The sequence below is a fragment of the Salmo salar genome, chromosome ssa17, assembly GCF_905237065.1.
Source record: "Salmo salar chromosome ssa17, Ssal_v3.1, whole genome shotgun sequence".
Classification (NCBI taxonomy): domain Eukaryota; kingdom Metazoa; phylum Chordata; class Actinopteri; order Salmoniformes; family Salmonidae; genus Salmo; species Salmo salar.
In genome coordinates, this window is record NC_059458.1 from 17176572 (window position 1) to 17197903 (window position 21332).

Genomic DNA, 21332 nt, shown 5'->3' on the forward strand with positions numbered 1-21332 from the left:
TACACCTTTTGAAGTGCATATCAACCCAGGTGTGTGTGGTGCAGTACATGCCACTGTTTTGATGCTGCATAGTTGTCCATACCAATCATAAGTCGAGTATTTTAACCTGAAACTATCACACATTTTTTAAAAGACAGAAGCAGTGTACTGCAGCTCCACTGAATTCAATGTACCACACAAACGCACAGAGTAATAATACTGAGTGTCATCCATTTTCCCACAGACTCACCAGACAAGTATGACTCCAGGGATGTGGACAGGTTATGGAAGGATGATGTTTTGGTTGACGGTTATCTGGAATGGCGCCATTTTGTGGTGGAGGACACCTTGAAGGTGATCGATGAGAGTCTTCAGTGGAGAAAATAATCCAAACTGAATGGTGGATTGACCTTTGCTTTTACAGGGACTTGATGTCAACCAGGGGCCTTGTCCCATAATGTATAGCTGTATTAATGAATGTATAGCTCCAACAAAGAACAGTAGAATAGCTTGGCTAGGACACATACCCTGTTATTGTGCATTCTGCAAATAGCTGACAAACTTCCACTGGTTGGACATGATGGTGTTGATAAGATGTTTCCAGCTTTGAAATGTCTTTATGTAATGGATAGTGCTATATAAGTACAATATGTAAGAATAATGTATTATTATTATTATAGACAGCATTGATAGTCCGGTTTGATTCATTTTTTAATATCCCTTTGTCTTCCAGACATCATGAAAGCTCTGTTCAAAAGTCTCTATTTGAGTCTGGCATGCATTATCTCCACGGCTACGATAAAGAAGGCAACAAACTGTGTATGTATTTAAAAAAAAAAAAATTATAATAATAATTAAACACTGACAATCTGGTTCTGTTGTGAAAATGTTGTTTCTGAGACCTAATTTATGGCCACCCTCATCATTTTATCTCTTGTAAAAGCCTCATCCTCTTTGGGGTGCTGTGATCAATTTTCTATGCATCTCACTATTCAGATTGTAGTTTCCTGATTTAGGTGCACACATAATTCAAGTTAGGATTGGCAATCTTGAATTTTTGTATGGTGGATTACAGTTTGTCTTTTTGAGCTATTTGGGTATCTGCCTTGAAGGCCACTGAGGTTTACACGTATGTTGTCTGCTCAGTCTGGTTCAGGGTTAAGTTGCACATGAAGGATGTGAAGATGTTGACGGAGAAGAAAAGGCACGTGGCCTTCTGGTTGGAGAGCTACGCCCGGCGGGAACCAGGGATTCCCCTCACCGTGATCTTTGACATGTCCGTAGCGGGTCTGAGCTCTGTTGTAAGATGTCGGCTCTCCTCTCATTCCCCTCTAGCTGATTTGTTTTGTGGAACTTGGTATCAATGTCCAAACATTTTGTGTTAACAAGTCACTGAGTGGATCTTTACATATAAACAGTAGCATTGTCTGGAGTACGTTGCGACAAAGTATTCTCTGTTGCCCAATCTGGGTCATGTCTTAGCTTGGGGCTCAAAATATGTCAGGAGACATACAGTACAGCTGTGTGCTTTCAAAATAAGTTTCTCCTCACATGCCGGGTTGAAAGATTTATTGGTTTATTTGTTGAAAATATTTATTTGAATGATAGGAATTCTCTCTTCTCTTGTAGGACATGGATTTGATCAAATATATAATCAATTGCTTCCAAGTGTATTACCCTAGATTGCTCTGTAAGTATCCCTTTCTTCTGGTGTGCTGCCAACACAGGAGACTGCTGAGGGGAGGACAGCTCATAGTAATGGCTGGAATGGAGTAAATGGAATTGTACCAAACACATGGAAACCATGGGTTCGATCCCATTCCATCTATTCCCTTCCAGCCATTACTATGAGCTCGTCCTCCCCAATTAAGCTGCCACCAGCCGCCTGTGGCTTCCATCTGGTGCATTTGGTCCCATAGTGTAAAAGGACTCAGTGAACCCAATTGCATGCCTTTATTCCCTACAGAGAATGTAGGCAATAAATATAGCGGCATTTAAAATAGTGAAGGACATGCTCAGTCAAGACGCCATCGACAAGCTGAAGTCTGTTTCCAAGAGTGACATCCAGATCTATGTTGATGGGGAGCACCTCGGGTCCTACATGGGAGGAACTGTGTGTAACTTACCACTCAATGGCCACAATGACCCCCATACATCCAAATATCTACTGAGAACATAAGCACATGCAGATGTTAAAACATCTGTGTATGCCCTTTGGCTACCATGACAACATGCGTGCACGTTACTTTCAGTACATATGATGCACAAGACAGACACATGACTGACATACAAGAGTCATACATCCATGTTCTCATGTAAAGCTACTGTGTATGTGCACACACGTACTTGCATGCATACAAACAACCCCATCTGCTGGTATTATGCATACAGTACATAAACCAATACTATTTTGTATACACACACCTTGCCAGAATTCATCATCAGTACGTTATACTACATTGATATATAATTGATGTAATACAAATGCATCGCATTTACTATGGAGTACTTTTCTCATTTTCTCCCAGGACCCATTCAAATTCAGTTACCCACCGTTGCCTGATGACGTCTTCCAGAACCCCATATCAGAGACTGGACAAGAGGATGACACTGAGTCAAAGGATGATGACCTGGAGGCCAAGGACACCCTGGAGCCGAGCTCTCCTACACTCAGAACCAGAAATGTTGTCCTTCGTTCCCCTTACGACGCCCCTTGGTTTTAATAATGAGCTTTGTTACACTTTCGAATCTCATAAGTGCATTGAATGATATCAACAACAGTAACATTAGTGTCCTTTATTTCTATTTGTCTGAGGTAGGTATACTTGGCACAGGATGGGGACAATGATGGCTCCATCAGATGGAAAGGATCCCGTAGGCCAACCGTCACTTTCAAAGGCACTTTACTCTATATCAGGTTAGCTTTGGATTCTGTGTAATTCCCCTGATACACACAGTATAGTGTAAGCACTTCCAAAACGTATTGAGTCACACAGTTTCCAACCACAGACATCACACTACCTTTTAAGGTTATGAGGCCACTGTTTACACTGAGGCTGCTAGATGATATGTGGCTCCCACACTCTCACTCTCTTTTTCCAGTCCTGATGATGAGTTGTGCTTTGGCCACAGAGAGGGTGAGAAGAGATGTCTGATCGTGCTTAATAATGTCACCAAAAACCAAGTGGCCTTCAAGGTCAGTTCTCATGTTGCTCTTTTTAAATGTGTGATTGCATCATTACAATGTACTCGTATGAGAGCACCCTTGTTTGTGTTTTGCCGCAGGTGCGGACCACAGCCCCAGAGAAGTACAGGGTGATGCCAAGCAGTAGCAGCTGTGGGGCGGGTGAGAGTATGGAAATCACTGTGTCCCTGCATGGAGGTACTACATATCGTAGCCCTAATTCTTCCATCTCCTCTGTCGTTATGTAATACAAACCCATCATTCAGGTTTTGAGAAGGTCAAGGACTAGCCCATGTGGAATTGTTGCTGTCCTCTAATTGCTTGTGGTCGAATTCCCTCCTCTCTGATTGGCTCTCAGGGTCCCTGTGCTCTCCTCATGATCACTTCTTAATCATGGCTGCTGAGATGGAGCCAAGTAGCGGTGGGGGGAGCACAGACCTTGCCCAGTTCTGGAAGGGTGTCCCAAAGGCTAAAATAATGGAGCACAGGTAGCATCATCCATTGTACACACACAGAACACAACTCAAACCAGTTTTTATGAGTACTGGTTTGTTGACTGTCACCAAAGGTAACAAGGCTTCGAGGACACATGTAGGGACTGTTAACCAATGGTCTTCTACTTTCTTTACCTTCAGACTGCGGTGTCGCATGCTGGAGGGCATCAAGTCGGCACTCAGCCCTGTGACTGACAGGTCTAACAAAATGGAGACCAATGGCTACCAAGAGAAGCACACCACGGTGAGTTGTGACCTCAGGCGACAGACACTGACACACACACACACACACACACCCTTATTATGCAAATGTATCAGTAAGACAATTACATATTTACTATTATCTTTGCCTGCTGAAACGCTTTTCAGTCTATCAAGTCCATCTGAAGTCAGTCTGTGGTCTGAAAAAGGTCCGATACTTCACCTGGGTCGTGTTCCATATGGAAGGGGGAAAAAACGTCTTTAAATGTTTTGCAGCTGAAGTCAAGGGCAGGTAGTCCACCATGTTTAGGTCTGTTTTCTTCCATTTGGTGCCTAATGAATATGCGCTGGTTGCTATTGGTGCCCTCTGTTCCTCCCCCAGCTCTTTCAGTTGATGACCAGCAGCTACAGGCTGGAACAGAAGATGGACCGCTGTCTGTGGTGGCAGAAGCTCTTGACTGTACTGGTGACTGCACTGACGGCCTTGGGTTTCTCCGCCCTCTACATACAGTACACTGGGGAGTGGCCATTTTGAAACTTTCCTACAGTGGAGGAAGAAGACCAAAGGACCAGTTACAGTGGAGTCAGGATGAAAGTGGATTTCTGATTGGAGCAGAAATATGAGGAACTACTCGCAATTCACTCTATGGCCTTTGGACACTGAATATAATTATATTTCCACACTATCAGGTTGGAATAATACTGTGAAATTATGAAAGTAATGATAATGCCCTTTTAGTGTAAGAGCTGTTTGAGTGGGTGATGGCTCGAAGGGATCTAGCTTTTGTCAAATTAACGTCAGACTTTACTTTTCGTAGCAGGTTAGGAGAATTAGGTTAAGGTTAGAAACATTTTTCATTAATTTGACAAAAGCTGGAGCCCTTCTCGCCATGACCGTTTGATGGTATGGAGTTTTAGCCTGCCTGGTGACATCACCAGGCGATAAATTATTTAATAGACCAATAAGAAAGATCGTTCCAAACCTCTCTGCCAATAACAGCTAGTTTTCAGTTTTCCCCTACCCACTCAGACCACACCCAGACAGTCCTAGCTAAATTATTGCTTGAGAAATTGCACTTTGCTAAAAATTAATTTTTGTTTCTTTTTGACCATGGTTTCAGTTAAAATCACAGTAAGGTACTTAATTGTTACCCAGAAAATAATTTGATATTGCGATAAAAACAGCTCATTTGGACCTTTTTAACCTATCTTCTGAATTATGTCTAACTTGAACTATTTACTATGGGTTTATATGAATGGAAGACCATGAATATAATTTTATAGCCAACATGTCATCTTGGGGTTTTTACAGTGTAATTTACATTAGTTGTTACATTGTAACAGTCCTGTAGCATTTTCCCTCGATTCAGCTGAAGAAGCAGAACCAGCCAAATACCTACATACACTCTATGAAATAAACACATTTATTGATTTGATTAAAAGATAACACTCACTCACCTCTCTCCCATTGACACCAATGGAAAATAATTGTCCTCTGAAGCACATTCTGAGATATTTACGGAAGTAATCAATGGGTTGTTGTTTTATTAACCACCTGTCTGTCACTATGCACTCCACATCCAACTCACTTCAAGGGATTGGGAGTGACACGTATACATTTTCTGAACGAAATAGGCAACGTTGGTTTTAATTGGTCTACTCTACTGCAAGTGTGTGGTTGGCATCTTTTGGCGGAGGACCCCCGCCTTGAGCAGATGGTGCCGGGGTGACCTTTCACCTCTGCTGATGTGACAGGCGTTCTGGAGGGAGGTGTAGATGGAGAGAGAAACAAACATTCTCCTGCCAACACCTCCGCTGATTAGCTGGGGACATGGCGGCTTGGTGATACACCTCAGACAAATTTACGATTTAATGGCTGACACGCATTCCGTGTGACAGATGTGATCACTAGGTGTTTTTTTCTCTCACTAGTAGTTTGCTTGTGTAATTATCTTGACTGTTATTATACTAATTGAGTGTGATTCACTATTTAACTCCCCCTTTGATGCTGAGGTACTGCCTTCCAAGAACAGATGTAGAGATCTACAGCAACTGGCACATTAGATAAAGTATGTGTGATTCTTAAGTGGTGATCGTATTGCCCCCATCTTCTATTTGTCATTGTTGACAATGGTTCTGTAGCTTAAACCAATTTCTTATACTTCTATTGGACACTTTGGAGACTAATGAACTGTAATATCAGCTATTGGTCGGTCTTGGCTTGAAACCAAAGAACATGTTCCACAACTGTTTTGTGATGTGTCCTCGTTCTATGTAGGCTATGTCTGCCTGCCACCCAAATGTTGGTTATACTAGAAATCCATAAAGAGAAGAGTATGTGAGCCATTGTGGGGGTGTAGTAAGAAGCTAATTACCATGTGTCAAAACCCCAGGGATGGAAATGGGGGGACCAACAGTTATATATTGTGTGAGACGGGAAGCAGAACAAAAACAGCTTTTAGTGATTGCACGACAAACAAGCTACAGATCTCAGGGGAATATAATAGTATGATGTGACAATTATAGCAGGCTGCACTAGGATGCCCACATTGGACAGTGGCAATAATACATTCTCCCAAAGGTTGGAACAGGTTTGTTAGCCTAGTTTCTTTCACACTAATATTTGGTGCTTTGAGCATCAATTTGGTTCTGTACTAAATGCACAAACTGCTTTACTAGCTGGTGCAGTTTAAGGGACGCTGAGTCAGCTGCACTCAGCTCCCCCTTGCTTCTAGAAAGCGACCTACAGCAGAATGTACCGGAGAGTGGAAGTGGTCATCAAGGCGCCGGAAGTACACAATGTTCCGGCGAATTTGTTTTGAATGAGGAATTCTGGCTGATTCATTGTAGCAAGCTAGACTTCAATAGTTATCACACGCGACTATTCTTTCCAACATTTTTACAGATTGAACAGGTAAGATCGCACTCCCACAAATGTTTATGTAACTACCCTAGCTACCGAAGCATAAAATAATCCACGCCGAAGAAGTTAAGATCTAGTTAGTTCGGGTTTTTGACTGTCTCGTGCAAGGAAAGAGCTAATGTTAGCTAGCTAACTGTCGCTATGCTAACGTTACCGCTAGCAAGCGAGCTAAGGCAGTTTATCTGGTTAACGTTAGCAAACTTAGTCAAACATGTTGGTTAATTGACAGGGACTACTCTTTATTAACAATTTGATGTTATACCGCGTTTTAACATTTATTTTATTTATTCTGGTGGATAACATTAACTTAGACAGCTAGATGATTAGCGAACTACCTTTAATATGTAGCTAACGTTAACTGTCAACGTCGTTAGTTAGCGTAGTCACTTGACTGTCATTATCAATAATTTGTGATTAGACCATTTAATGTATCTAGTAATATAATAGGCACGAAGTATAGCAAGATGGTACTGTCTGAAAGCAGACGTCCCAGATTAATCAGGAAAATCAGCTAGCTAGTTACCTGTGAAACAGATGGGGTTGTCACAAAATCATATTGTCTAAGAGCTAACGTTAACTGGCAAACTATGCCATGTCATTCCATCCTGCTCTTTTGACTGCCTTTTGGTTAAATGGATTAACAACTGTTTTGTAGTTTACTATCTAACAACAATGCATATTGTTTTGAAAGTAATAGGGTTGAAGATGATAAATAGGGTTGACATTCATTGCTGTTTTTTTCCCTCAACAGAAATGGATAGGCTGCTGAGGCTTGGAGGAGGAATGCCCGGACTGGGTCAGGTGTGTTTTTAGCACACTGTCGCTATGGAATGCCTTTAGACCATGTCTCATTAATTCAATAATGAATCAGAGCTCTAATATTGGGCTATAACTATCCTATCTACAACACCTATCTTATCCCTGATCACCAAACAGGGAGTGATTCTGACTTGAGATGGGTGGAATAGGCAGAAGCGACTACAAATGAAAGTGAGAGGCTGTAGCCAGGGTAGACCTTGTTGCTCTTATCCACAGACCGAAAAGGACCTGGCACAGCTCAGCTGTCTTAAATATTGTAAATATTAGTCTGTGTTGTAGTCTATAGCCCACAAAATCAGGTTAAGAGTTAGTGTTATTAAAATGTCCTACTTGAATTTTTTTTAAATGTAACCTTTATTTAACTAGGCAAGTCAGTTGAGAACAAATTCTTATTTACAATGACTGCTTACCCAGGCCAAACCCAGGTGATGCTGGGCCAATTGTGCACCGCCCTATGGGACTCCCAATCACGACCGGATGTGATACAGCCTGGATTCGAACCAGGGGCTGTAGTGACGCCTCTTGCACTGAGATGCAGAGCCTTAGGACGCTGCGCCACTCGGAAGCCAATTGCCTCACTCAATAACCTCTGCAAAGTTGAATAGTTTTCCTAGCTATAGCGTATTCGCTCTACACATTCTTTTTCATGTGAAATGGATAGTGAGAATATATTGTCAAGGTATTCTGTTCAATAGGTATTAACAAATTCTAAGTAGCCTAATCGAAAGTAAAGAATTATGGTGTAGGCTGACTAACCACTGCAGTGTCTCCCTTGCGCTATTATCGAGCATGCTTTGTTGGAACATGTTTTTAGAGTAGTGTAGCCCTGCCTAGTCAAAAGGGCCCGGGGCGCTCTTTGGTGAGAGAAATGAAAAGAGCCCACTTTGTTGTGTTCATAGCGGCCAAGCCTTGCAAGGTGAGGCCAATGAGGAGCTTGCTCCCGACTGGGTTGAATTTGCCAATTAACACCTCTAGTAAGTGGCTGCCTTGGCACCCTACAGAGGTGTTAAAACTAGGGGGGTGTCTTTAACCTCTTCCTTTCTGACATGCAGGGTTTCAGATCAACATTTAAATTACAATATTACTTTCAGGATATTGAACATGCACTGAGAGTACAAAACATTAGGAACACCTGCTCTTTCCATGACCGGGTGAAAGCTATGATCCCTAATTGATGTGACTTGCTAAATCTACTTCAATCAGTGTAGATGAAGGGGATGAGACAGGTTAAAGAAGGATTTTTAAGCCTTGAGATAATTGAGACATGGAATGTGAGTGTGTGCCATTGAGAGTGAATGGGCAAAGAAGATTTAAGTGCTTTTGAATGGGGTATGGTAGTAGGTGCCATATACACCGGTTTGAGTGTCAAGATCTGCAATGCTGCTGGGTTTTTCACTGGCTAGTGGCTAGGCTAACGTCAAATTGAAGGTGGTGTTTATTGTCAACAAAATATGTTAAAGGTAGACTCAACGATATGACGTAGAAGCATAAAGTAAACAGCATAGTTGGTCAATTTCCGCAACAACTAAGAGCGTTGAAGCACGAGGCTCAACTTCCCCGTGGACATGCGCAGACACTGTGAAAGCGAAGTCTTGCATCTCGCTCGTCAGTATCTGCGGTGCCGCTCGTGGCAACGTCATTTCGCTGAGTCTACCTTTAAACAATGATCATCAGTTTGTCAATATAATAATAATATATTATAAGCTGTATTTTGTCATCCTAACCAGCTCTGTGTGATAGTAAACTATAGCCTAAAAGCTGTTATTTTCCCCCTCAGGGCCCACCTACAGACGCCCCCGCCGTAGACACTGCAGAGCAGGTGTACATCTCCTCACTGGCACTGCTCAAGGTAAGAAGGAAATAAACAGTAGTTGCCATTTTTATAATTTATACCAACTCGTTACATGATGTGTGTCCATGGCAGTCGTCTATGTCTCACCATGCATTTCCATCTCTTTCAGATGCTGAAGCACGGGCGTGCTGGTGTGCCCATGGAGGTCATGGGTTTGATGCTGGGCGAGTTTGTGGACGACTACACTGTGCGAGTGATAGACGTGTTTGCCATGCCGCAGTCAGGAACTGTACGTTTTCCCAGCCATTTCCCCTAACAGACCTCGCAGGACAATGTTGATATAACTCTATAGTTATACATGTGACGTTTTCTCCACCGGTGTTTGCTTAATAGCACTTCTCTCTCCAATAGGGTGTCAGTGTGGAGGCCGTGGACCCCGTCTTCCAAGCTAAAATGTTGGATATGCTTAAGCAGACTGGCAGGTAAATGCATATGGACAACTTACTAATATAAGAAATATTAGTTAGTACGCCACTATCGATTTGGCATAGCATCTCCAGGACAAAGTCACACACATGCAGGATACACTAAAAACAGAAAAATGTCATTTGTAACAAAGAAATGTGTAAAATAGACACAAAGAAAGGCATCTGTGCAGTAATAGTGTTGAACTAAAATAATTGAGGTGGTTGTGCTGTGGCTCCTTCAACTAGACCAGAGATGGTGGTGGGCTGGTACCACAGTCACCCCGGATTTGGCTGCTGGCTGTCAGGCGTTGACATCAACACCCAGCAGAGTTTCGAGGCCCTGTCGGAGAGAGCCGTGGCCGTGGTGGTGGACCCCATCCAGAGCGTCAAAGGAAAGGTACGTCCAACAGCCACAGGCATGCAAACTCATTACATTTCAATGATATTCTACGTTTTGGGGTGGGGGGGGGGCCGCGGACTGGGAAATTTGGGATGGAACCTGGCTGAAAAATAATGCTGTGATTATAGTTGATAAGAAGCATGTATGTTTCAATAGTGCAAATTATTACACACAGTCGTTAAGGTTAGCTAGCTACATTAGCATCAAAGTTGGCAAGCTAACATTACCACCCGCTTGCTTCGGCTAACTTCGTGTTGCTCGGCTTACTTCACTTTACTGTCTAACAACCTACTGGAACACGTGTATTTTTTTATTTACCCAGGATGGCCAGTTGAGAACAAGTTCTCATTTACAACTGTGACCTGGCCAAGATAAAGCAAAGCAGTGTGACACAGACAACAACAGAGTTACACATGGCATAAACAAACCTACAGTCAATAACACAATAGAAAAGTCTATATGCAGTGTGGGCAAATGAGGTAAGATTAGGGAGGTAAGGCAATAAATAGGCCGTAGTGGCGAAATAATTACAATTTAGCAATTAAACACTGGAGTGATGAATGTGCAAGTAGAGATACTGGGGTGCAAAAAAAAAATAACAATATGGGGATGAGGCAGTTGGATGGGCTATTTACAGATGGGCTATGTGCAGGTCCAATGATCTGTGAGCTGCTCTGACAGCTGGTGCTTGAAGTTAGTGAGGCACATATGAGTCTCCAGCTTCGGTGATTTTATTATTATTTAAATTTTTGCAATTCGTTCCAGTCATTGGCAGCAGAGAACTGGAAGGAAAGGCGGCCAAAAGAGGAATTTGCTTTGGGGGGACCAGTGAAATATACCTGCTGGAGCAAGTGCTACGGGTGGGTGCTGTTTTGGTGACCAGTGAGCTGCGATAAGGCGGGGCTTTACCTAGCAAAGACATATAGATGACCTGGAGCCAGTGGGTTTGGTGACGAATATGAAGCGAGGGCCAGGTCGCAGTTGTGGGTAGTATATTGGGCTTTGGTGGTGGGTAGTATGTACAGGTCGCAGTGGTGGGTAGTATATGGGGCTTTGGTGACAAAACGGATGGCACTGTGATGGACTGCATCCAATTTGCTGAGTAGAGTGTTAGAGGCTATTTTGTAAATGACATAGCTGAAGTCAAGGATCAGTGGGATAGTCAGTTTTACTAGGGTATGTTTGGAAGCATGAGTGAAGGATGCTTTGTTGCGAAATAGGAAGCCGATTCTCGATTTAATTTTGGATTAGAGATGCTTAATGTGAGTCTGGAAGGAGAGTTTTTTTTCAGTCTAACCAGACCCCTAGGTATTTGTAGTTGTCCACATACTCTAAGTCAGAACCGTCCAGAGTAGTGATGCTGGGTGGGTGGGTGGGTGGGCGGGCAGGTGTGGGCAGCGATCGATTGAAGAGCATGCATTTAGTTTTACTTGCATTTAAGAGCAGTTGGAGGCCACGGAAGGAGAGTTGTAAGGCATTGAAGCTCGTCTGGAGTTTAGTTAAGTGTCCAAAGAGGGGCCAGAAGTATACAGAATGGTGTCGCCTGCGTAGAGGTGGATCAGACAATCACCAGTGGGAAGAGCGACATCATTGACGTATACAGAGAAAAGAGTCGGCCTGAGAATTGAACCCTGTGGCACCCCCAGAGACTGCCAGAGGTCTGGACAACAGGCCCTCCGATTTGACACACTGAACTCTGTCTGAGAAGTAGTTGGTGAACCAGGCGAGGCAGTCATTTGAGAAACCAAGGCTATTGAGTCTGCCGATAAGAATGTGGTGATTGACAGAGTCGAAAGCCTTGGCCAGGTCGATGAATACAGCTGCACAGTAATGTCTCTTATCGTTTAGGACCTTGAGCGTGGCTGAGGTGCACCCATGACCAGCTCGAAAACCGGATTGCATAGCGGCAAAGGTATGGTGGCATTCGAAATGGTCGGTGATCTGTTTGTTTACTTGGCTTTCGAAGACCCGAGAAAGGCAGGGTAGTATAGATATAGGTCTGTAACAGTTTGGGTCTAGAATGTCTCCCCCTTTGAAGAGGGGGATGACCGCAGCAGCTTTCCAATCTTTGGAGATCTCAGATGACTCGAGAGGTTGAACAGGTTAGTAATAGGGGTTGCAACAATTGCGGCGGATCATTTTAGAGAGGGTCCAGATTGTTTAGCCCCGCTGATTTGTAGGGGTCCAGATTTTGCAGCTCTCACAGAACATCAGCTATCTGGATTTGCGTGAAGGAGAAATGGGGGAGGCTTGGGCAAGTTGCTGTGGGGGGTGCAGAGCTGTTGACCGGGGTAGGGGTAGCCAGGTGGAAAGCATGGCCAGCTGTAGAAAAATGCTAATTGTAATTCTCAATTATTGTGGATTTATCAGTGGTGACAGTGTTTCCTAGTCTCAGTGCAGTGGGCAGCTGGGAAGAGGTGCTCTTATTCTCCATGGACTTTACAATGTGGCAGAACTTTTTTGACTTTGTGCTACAGGATGTAAATTTCTGTTAGGAAAGCGAAGGCTAGCTTTTTCAAACTGCCTGTGTATATTGGTTCCTAACTTCCTGAAAAGTTGCATATCGCGGGGGCTATTCGATGCTAATGCAGTCCGCCACAGGATGTTTTTGTGCTGGTCAAGGGCAGTCAGGTCTGGAGTGAACCAAGGGCTATATCTGTTCCTGGTTCTAAAAATTTTTGAATGGGGCATGCTTATTTACGATGGTGAGGAAAGCACTTTTAAAGAATAACCAGGCATCTTCTACTGACAAAATTAGGTCAATTTCCTTCCAGGATACCCGGGCCAGGTCGATTAGAAAGGTCTGCTCGCTGAAGTGTTTTAGGGAGCATTTGACAGTGATGAGGGGTTGTCGTTTGACCGCAGACCCATTACGGACGCCGGCAGTGATCGCTGAGATCCTGGTTGAGGACAGCAGAGGTGTATTTAGAGGGCAGGTTGGTCAGGATGATATCTATGAGGGTGCACGTGTTTACGGATTTGGGGTTGTACCTGTACTTTGATCATTTGTGTGAGGATTGAGGGCATCTAGCTTAGATTGTAGGATGGCCGGGGTGTTAAGCATATCCCAGTTTAGGTCACCTAACCATACGAGCTCTGAAGATAAATGGGGGGGGGCAATTAATTCACATATGGTGTCCAGGGCACAGTTGGGGGCTGAAGGTGGTCTATAACAAGCGGCAACGGTGAGATACTTGTTTCAGGAAAGGTGGATTTTTCAAAGTAGAAGCTCGAATTGTTTGGGCACAAACTTGGATAGTATGACATAGCCTGCAGAGTTATCTCTGCGGTAGATTCCAACTCTGCCCCCTTTGGCAGTTCTATCTTGTCAGAAAATTTTATAGTTAGGTATGGAGATTTCAGGATTTTTGGTGGCCTTCCTAAGCCAGGATTCAGACACGGCTAGGACATCTGGGTTGGCAGTGTGCTAAAGCAGTGAATAAAACAAACTTAGGGAGGAGGCTTCTAATGTTAACATGCATGAAACCAAGGCTTTTATGGTTACAGAAGTCAACAAATGAAAGCGCCTGGGGAATGGAGCTAAGTGCTGCAGGGCCTGGGTTAACCTCTACATCACCAGAGGAGGAGTAGGATAAGGGTACGGCTAAAGGCTATAAGAACTGGTTGTCTAGTGCGTTCAGAACAGAGAGTAAAAGGAGCAGATTTCTGGGCACGGAAGAATAGATTCAAGGCATAATGTACACGCAAGGGTATGGTAAGATGTGAATACAGTGTATGTAAACCTAGGCATTGAGTGACAATGAGAGAGGTTTTGTCTCTGGAGACACCATTTAAACCAGGTGAGCTCACTGCATGTGTGGGAGGTGGAACAAGAGGGTTAGCTAAGGAATATTTAGCAGGGCTTGAGGCTCTACAGTGAAATAAGACAATAATCACTAACCAAAACCGCAATGGACAATGCATATTGACATTAGGGAGAGGCATGTGTAGCTGAGTGATCATAGGGTCCAGTGAGTAGCTAGGCGGGCTGGAGACACAGCGTTGGAGGAAGCGAGGGAGTAGCTTGGATGCTTTATTACTAAACCCAGCATGGTAGCACAGGCAGGTAGCTGCACAACAGTGTATATTGGAGGCGTGATGTCCCAAAACTCTTAACAGTGAATAATGGTGTATGTTTCGCATATCGAAATGAATATCTGAGCACAGAGTGCATCCCTACGCGTGCTACAAATAGAATATCAGAGTTCAGAGCGTGATGTCAGATGTCATATCAGAATGAGTGCTTCATCCAGTATCACGTGTGACTGTTGTGAGCAGCCAGCTGCATTTCTAACCAGCCGATAGCCTACTCAGCTGCTTCTCTCCCGCCATACTTTCTGTGCATCTCCATCAGTTTTAAAATGTAATTTAGACGAGATAGAGAGCTGGTGTGTGCAGATAGTGATGGGGTTTCTGTTACATTTTCTTAGTTATTGGAGTGGCTCACAAAGTGGATAGTATCTTTTCAGTTCACCTGTAAGAGCAAGCAGGCCAGTCTGACTAGGCTTCGCTGTCACGCAGCCTCTGAGCGCCACTGCCATAGAGGAAAGAAAGAGCACAAAAAAAGAGACCGTCCTACTTGCGCCTTTACATCACTGAAAACTGTGAGATTCTAGGCCAAACCACTCAAAAGTTATGCCCCATATTGCCCAGAGCTACTTTCTCCCCTTTCTACCATGAATTGGCGCACATTTTATAATTCCGTCTACAAGGGGTTGGTCAAAACAAGCATTGTGATTGGTTGGGCCGCTTTCTAAGCCATACTAAAAAAACGGTTTATCACGGGAAAGTCTGACAAGTTAAATTCTCAATAAGACAGTGGAGATCAAATTTCAATATTGAAATAATGTGGCGCAGCGGTCTAAGGCACTGCATCGCAGTGCTAGAGGCGTCACTACAGACCCAGGTTCGAATCACAACCGGCTGTGATCGGGAGTCCCATAGGGCGGTGCAGAATTGGCCCAGCGTAGTTAGGGGGGGTTTTGGCCAGGGGGATTTACTTGGCTCCTCGCACTTTAGCGACCTTGAGGCGGGCCGGCGCCTGCAGGCTGACCTTGTCCTCAGTTGGACGGTGTTTCCTCTGACACATTGGTGTGGCTGGCTTCCGGGTTGAGCGGGCGGGTGATAAGAAGCTCGGTTTGGCGGGTCATGTTTCTGAGGACGCATGACTCGACCTTTCGCCTCCCAAACCCGTTGGGAAGTTGCACCGATGAATCAAGATCGAAAAGAGGGGGTAAAAATACATACAAAAAACGGTGTTGCAAATATCGAGAGGCAGACTGCAACATTTGTACAAACCCCCGTTGTTGCAAACTAAATGTTAAGCTACAAGCAAAGGGAAATCATTTCAATAAGCCAATTCATTACCTTGACTATAAAAGGCATCTGTTATTTCTACCATTTGGTTTGCAACAACTGATAGAATGAACGGCCAGCCGGCTTGGCTAGCAACCACCTACAATTTCTTTAATTAGCCATGACGCGGGCGGTTTTAAACTACTCACGGGCCCTAGTTTTTGGTTTGATAACAAACCAAAAACTAAACCTTGTTTAGTGATGTTACCTGGCTAGCTAGCATGGTACCTTGGCTATGCACATTTGGATGGCACTGGAAAAAGGGATAGATGGCCTACTCAAAGAGATGCTTCAATGGTAGGATTCCTGTGCCTAATCAATGTAATTCAAATCTGAATCAAAAATCTCTCTCTTTCTGGTGTTCCTTAAATTGGAACTGACAGCGTTTTAGCAACATGAAGTCTTATTAAAATCTGATCATATAGGCCTAGAGTGTTTTCCCCTTACTCCCGCAATGAAAATGCAGATCATTATGCAGTTGTATTCCTTACTACATTCCTCCTGCCCGATCACAGGTAGGCCTTTGGATATGTGCAAATCAGCTATTTTCTGCAGCAGCCTTTTCTATTATACAGTAAAAAAGTGTGAAGCTAAATTCAATGTGTTGTGTTGAGTAGAGGTGTGACGATCAGATTTTTCTGCAGCACACGTATATAAAATGGGAACAGGGGTTTACACAGATTGTTTCAGCGAGTAAAAGATTTCTCACCATTTTGGGCCCTCATCAGTTTGCATCCCTGAACCACCATGATTGTGATAGTACATACCAATGCTGTGAATGGACTGGTGATTTGATTATCTTTTTATTCAGCAATGTTCTAATTTAATTTGTATGCAAATTGTGTGACAGGTCAACTTTCTCGTGGCTGCAAACTTCAATCAATCCAATAATAAAATCAAGTGATTGATTGGGTGGAAACTCAAATCGTTAGAGGTTTTAGCTAACAGCGTTCTGCCCGTGTAGCCATCTAAGGTTGTTTACTCTTACATCTCCTGGGATTGAGATGTCTTCATCTAGAACTGATCATACACCCCCCATCCCCACCACCCTCCTTGTTATGTTTCTTTCTCTTTCTTCCACCCTCACGGGCCCCATATGGCACAATCCTCCATCTCCTCCTGCCTCTGTGCTGCGGGGAGCTGTCTATTATCACCTCCGCAGAGCTGTCTGTGAATGTGAGAGCCAATTCCATCTCAATGTGTGATCTCCGCTCAGAGGAGAGTGCACCACTAGAAATGAAAGTTAGCTCTCCAATGTTTTACGTTAGAAATGGTTCCGAAGCGCAGGCGATCTCATAAAGATATTTCATTAGATTGCTATTAATGTAGTGTGTTGATGACCGAGGGGATGGTTTAAAACCTTTTTAGTCTTAGTGATATTTTTCCACCCAAGTGTGAGAGAGAATATAAAAATGTATACATTACATTTTTACAAACCTACAAATACCAGGGCACATTTTGCTAATCCTCATTTTGAAATATTTGTGTTTTAACAGGTTTCACCCCTCTGCCTTAGGGGAAAGGGTGTCTCCCGGTGTCCTGCTTCCCTGTCACGTTCACCGTCACTCTGTCTGCCGCTCGGAACATCGTTGTACACAATACATTATACGGTCCATTCAACGAGCAGCCAATATAACCACATAGATGGAACTTAACAATAATGCCAGTTGTTTCACGGTGCTCTTTCCTTCGTGTGACCCATTTCCTCACAAGACATGATAACCTAGAGTTAATTTGGAGCGACACGGGTATTAAACGTCGAGTACTTAATCTTTGGCTAACGCAGCCAAGACCAGTGAAAGAAAAGAGCTAAATGTGTTTTGATACACTAATTTCCTATGCTTTGTAGTAAAACGATTTCACAGTGATTTATGGACGCAGGTCTCAGGGTGACATCTAGTAAACAAGGCATGAATAAGTCACGACCGCCGTAAACCCATCATCCTCATCAATGTTTTAACATGAATGTAACCGTAAGCTACTCATCTGTCATGCTTTCACACACAACCTCAGTTGGCAGAGCGCCTCGTAGCATGGTGGAATATCTTTGCCTTGCTGTGACTATGTAATGTCTACTCACCTGAAAAGATGCAACTTAGGGCCTAGTAATAGGATGTGACTAGGGACATGTACTGCACTCAGGCAGGGCCGTGGTTTCGGTATCGTTTACACACATCTGTAGTGACAGCCTGGCTACAGCAGTTAGTGAACATCAGATCAGGGACGGTAGCATCTCCCTCCCTCCCCAGTCATCTACTCTCCCTTTCACAGTATTCTCACACACTAACGTTACCCTCATGGCTTAGATCCAAAGCACAGTGTTGTACGTACTTGGCAGTCTTTCAATTTTTTTGTTTATTTAGTTGTTATTTTTCTGCTCAGGAATTGAAATGGAATCAACATGGACACCGTTCCTCTGCTCTCTGTGAGGTAACACGTGGTTCCTTTTTGTTATTTCGGGCAGGTTGTTATCGACGCGTTCCGGTTGATCAATGCCAACATGATGGTTCTGGGACACGAGCCCAGGCAAACCACCTCCAACCTGGGCCATCTGAACAAGCCCTCCATCCAGGTAAGACCAGCACGCCTCTGACCAGCACGCCTCTGACCAGCTCTGTGTTTTAACATGCACGTGAATGTAGAGTTTCTGTTCTTATTTCAATCATCTGTTGTCCTCCTCCAAGGCGCTGATCCATGGACTGAACAGGCATTACTACTCCATCACCATCAACTACAGGAAAAATGAACTCGAGCAAAAGGTGTGAAACGTTTCTGAAAATCTACTATACATGTCAAAATGACATCTTTTTGTAAGGGGAGTATAGAATATCAGAAAAGGATGAGGACTGTTGACTGTCGTAGTTGAATGAGTTAGTTATAATTACACCACTGAGAGTGACATTTCATAATATGCCTACCGTATGTACTCCTGGCTGAATGACAGGTGATGTCATCTTCTGTGCGACCGTTAAACATATGTACACGGTGCCTCTATCCTCTCTTGGTTGCATGTGCCACATTAACATATGATCCTTGATTGACTTTTGCTCCTTGACCTCCCAGATGCTGTTGAACCTGCACAAGAAGAGCTGGATGGAGGGCCTGACCCTGCAGGACTACAGCGAGCACTGCAAGCTCAACGAGAACATCGTCAAGGAGATGCTGGAGCTGGCCAAGAACTACAATAAGGTGAGCAAGCAGGGGTCAGAAGGGGAAAGTGGGAGGGCCTGGAAGTATTTTGAGACCAGGGGTCTGCGTGGGCAAACTGCATGAGTTATCCCGGGTGGTGTTCATTAGTATTCAAATGTAATACAATGGACTGAAACAGGGAGGAACTACCTGGACTTGTCCAATCAGAAACACTCATTTTCAAGATATAGGCATGGCATATGGAGGTGTAGTGAGATACCTGATGGGTTGGACGATTCTATTCTCATCTCTCGTCTTGAAAAAACGTAAACTAAAAACGTGGAAATCAATCAATGCGCCATCATTAACACAATGGAAAATTGAAAGTGAGCGGGCTAGGGAGAAGAACAAAATGTTTGAGTTTCAGGCCATGTGTCTGTGTGATGCAACGGATGTGTGTATGTTTTGTGTTTCTAAAAAGGTCAAATCAAATAAACACTTTTTTTTTTGTTATTGTTGCAAAATGTTTTTTCCTTTACATGCCATAATGAACAAGACCCAGCTTTAAATATTAATGTCTGAGTGAGAATCAATGTCCCTGTGTTCTACCCCAGGCTGTCGAAGAAGAGGATAAGATGACCCCTGAGCAGCTGGCCATCAAGAACGTCGGAAAGCAGGTATCCGTCCTCGCTGTAACCTGAATACAACATCTGTTATGCAATCATCATAAATGCCCATGTATAATCTTTGCAATGACCTTCCTTGACCTGTTAACTGCGTTCTTCTCGCAGGATCCCAAGAGGCACCTGGAGGAGCACGTCGACGTCCTGATGACGTCCAACATTGTTCAGTGCCTTGCCGCCATGTTGGATACTGTGGTCTTTCAGTGAAGCCTCCCCTCCCCAGCATTTCACTGTTCATATTCTAACTCTTTGTTTTGTTTTATAAAAAATAAATGTGTATGAAAGGTAGACCGTTGACTTATCTATAATATACAGAACAGCAGCATGGGTGACGTGTTGAGGTTCAACTGGTTTGGTCTCAGATGGGTCTGAGAGTGAGTTTTGGTCCGTATGTACAGAATGGCTGCATCTGAAATGGCACACTAATCCTTATGTAGTTCCCTGGGTCCTCGTCAAATGGAGTGCAGTTGAAAGTCGGAAGTTTACATACACTTAGGTTGGAGTCAAAACTCGTTTTTCAACCACTCCACAAATTTCTTGTTAACAAGCTATAGTTTTGGCAAGTCGGTTAGGACATCTCTACTTTGTGCATGACACAAGTAATTTTTCCAACAATTGTTTACAGACAGATTATTTCACTTATAATTCACTGTATCACAATTCCAGTGGGTCAGAAGTTTACATACATTAAATTGACTGTGCCTTTAAAAAGCTTGGAAAATTCCAGAAAAGTATGTTATGGCTTTAGAAGCTTCTCATAGGCTAATTGACATTTGAGTCAATTGGAGGTGTACCTGTGGATGAATTTCAAGGCGTACCTTCAGACTCTGTGCCTCTTTGCTTGACATCATGGGGGAATCAGCCAACACCTCAAAAGAATATTGTAGACCTCCACAAGTCTGGTTCATCCTTGGGAGCAATTTCCAAAAGCCTGAAGTTACCACGTTCATCTGTACAAACAATCGTACGCGAGTATAAACACCATGGGACCACGCAGCCGTCATACCGCTCAGGAAGGAGACGCGTTCTGTCTCCTAGAGATTAACGTACTTTGGTGCGAAAAGTGCAAATCAATCCCAGAACAACAGGAAAGGACCAGGTGAAGATGCTGGAGGAAACGGGTACAAAAGTATCTATATCCACAGTAAAACAAGTCCTATATCGACAACCTGAAAGGCCGCTCAGCAAGGAAGAAGCCACTTCTCCAAAACCACCATAAAAAAGCCAAACTACAGTTTGCAACTGCACATGGGGACAAAGATTGTACTTTTTGGAGAAATGTCCTCTGGTCTGATGAAACAAAAATAGAACTGTTTGGCCATAATGACCATCGTTATGTTTGGAGGAAAAAGGGGGACGCTTGCAAGCCGAAGAACACCATCCCAACCGTGAAGAGTGTGGGTGCTTTGCTGCAGGAGGGACTGGTGCACTTCACAAAATAGATGGTATCATGAGGCAGGAAAATAATGTGGATATATTGAAGCAACATCTGAAGACATCATTCAGGAAGTTAAAGCTTGGTCGCAAATGGGTCTTCCAAATGAACAATGACCCCAAGCATACTTCCAAAGTTGTGGCAAAATGCCTTAAGGACAACAAAGTCAAGGTATTGAAGTGGCCATCACAAAGCCCTGACCTCAATCCCATAGAACATTTTTGGGCAGAACTGAAAAAGCGTGTGCGAGCAAGGAGGCCTACAAACCTGACTCAGTTACACCAGCTCTGTCAGGAGGAATGGGGAAAAATTCACCCAACTTATTGTGGCAAGCTTGTGGAAGGCTACCTGAAAAGTTTGACCCAAGTTAAACAATTTAAAGGCAATACTACCAAATACTAATTGAGTGTATGTAAACTTCTGACCCACTGGGAATGTGATGAAATAAATAAAATATGAAATCATTCTCTC

General features: G+C 43.6%; 2 protein-coding genes across 2 annotated transcripts; both read left to right on the forward strand.

Moving 5' to 3' along the window:
* The first annotated feature begins 1148 nt into the window (after window positions 1-1148).
* Window positions 1149-5315, forward strand: LOC106575288 (motile sperm domain-containing protein 2). The gene is made up of 8 exons (XM_014151722.2): window positions 1149-1280; window positions 2508-2663; window positions 2799-2896; window positions 3082-3175; window positions 3265-3361; window positions 3522-3651; window positions 3799-3901; window positions 4241-5315. The coding sequence occupies exons 1-8, from the start codon at window positions 1149-1151 to the stop codon at window positions 4391-4393; spliced, it is 963 nt and encodes a 320-aa protein (XP_014007197.2). The 3' UTR covers window positions 4394-5315.
* A 1363-nt stretch (window positions 5316-6678) lies between these two features.
* psde (26S proteasome non-ATPase regulatory subunit 14) lies at window positions 6679-19712 on the forward strand. The gene is given in 11 exon segments (NM_001141888.1): window positions 6679-6772; window positions 7533-7582; window positions 9378-9449; window positions 9562-9681; window positions 9804-9874; window positions 10106-10256; window positions 18079-18186; window positions 18299-18373; window positions 18678-18803; window positions 19358-19420; window positions 19535-19712. Coding segments are annotated over 10 exon segments (933 nt in total). The 5' UTR covers window positions 6679-6772; window positions 7533-7534; the 3' UTR covers window positions 19634-19712.
* Window positions 19713-21332: the final 1620 nt, after the last annotated feature.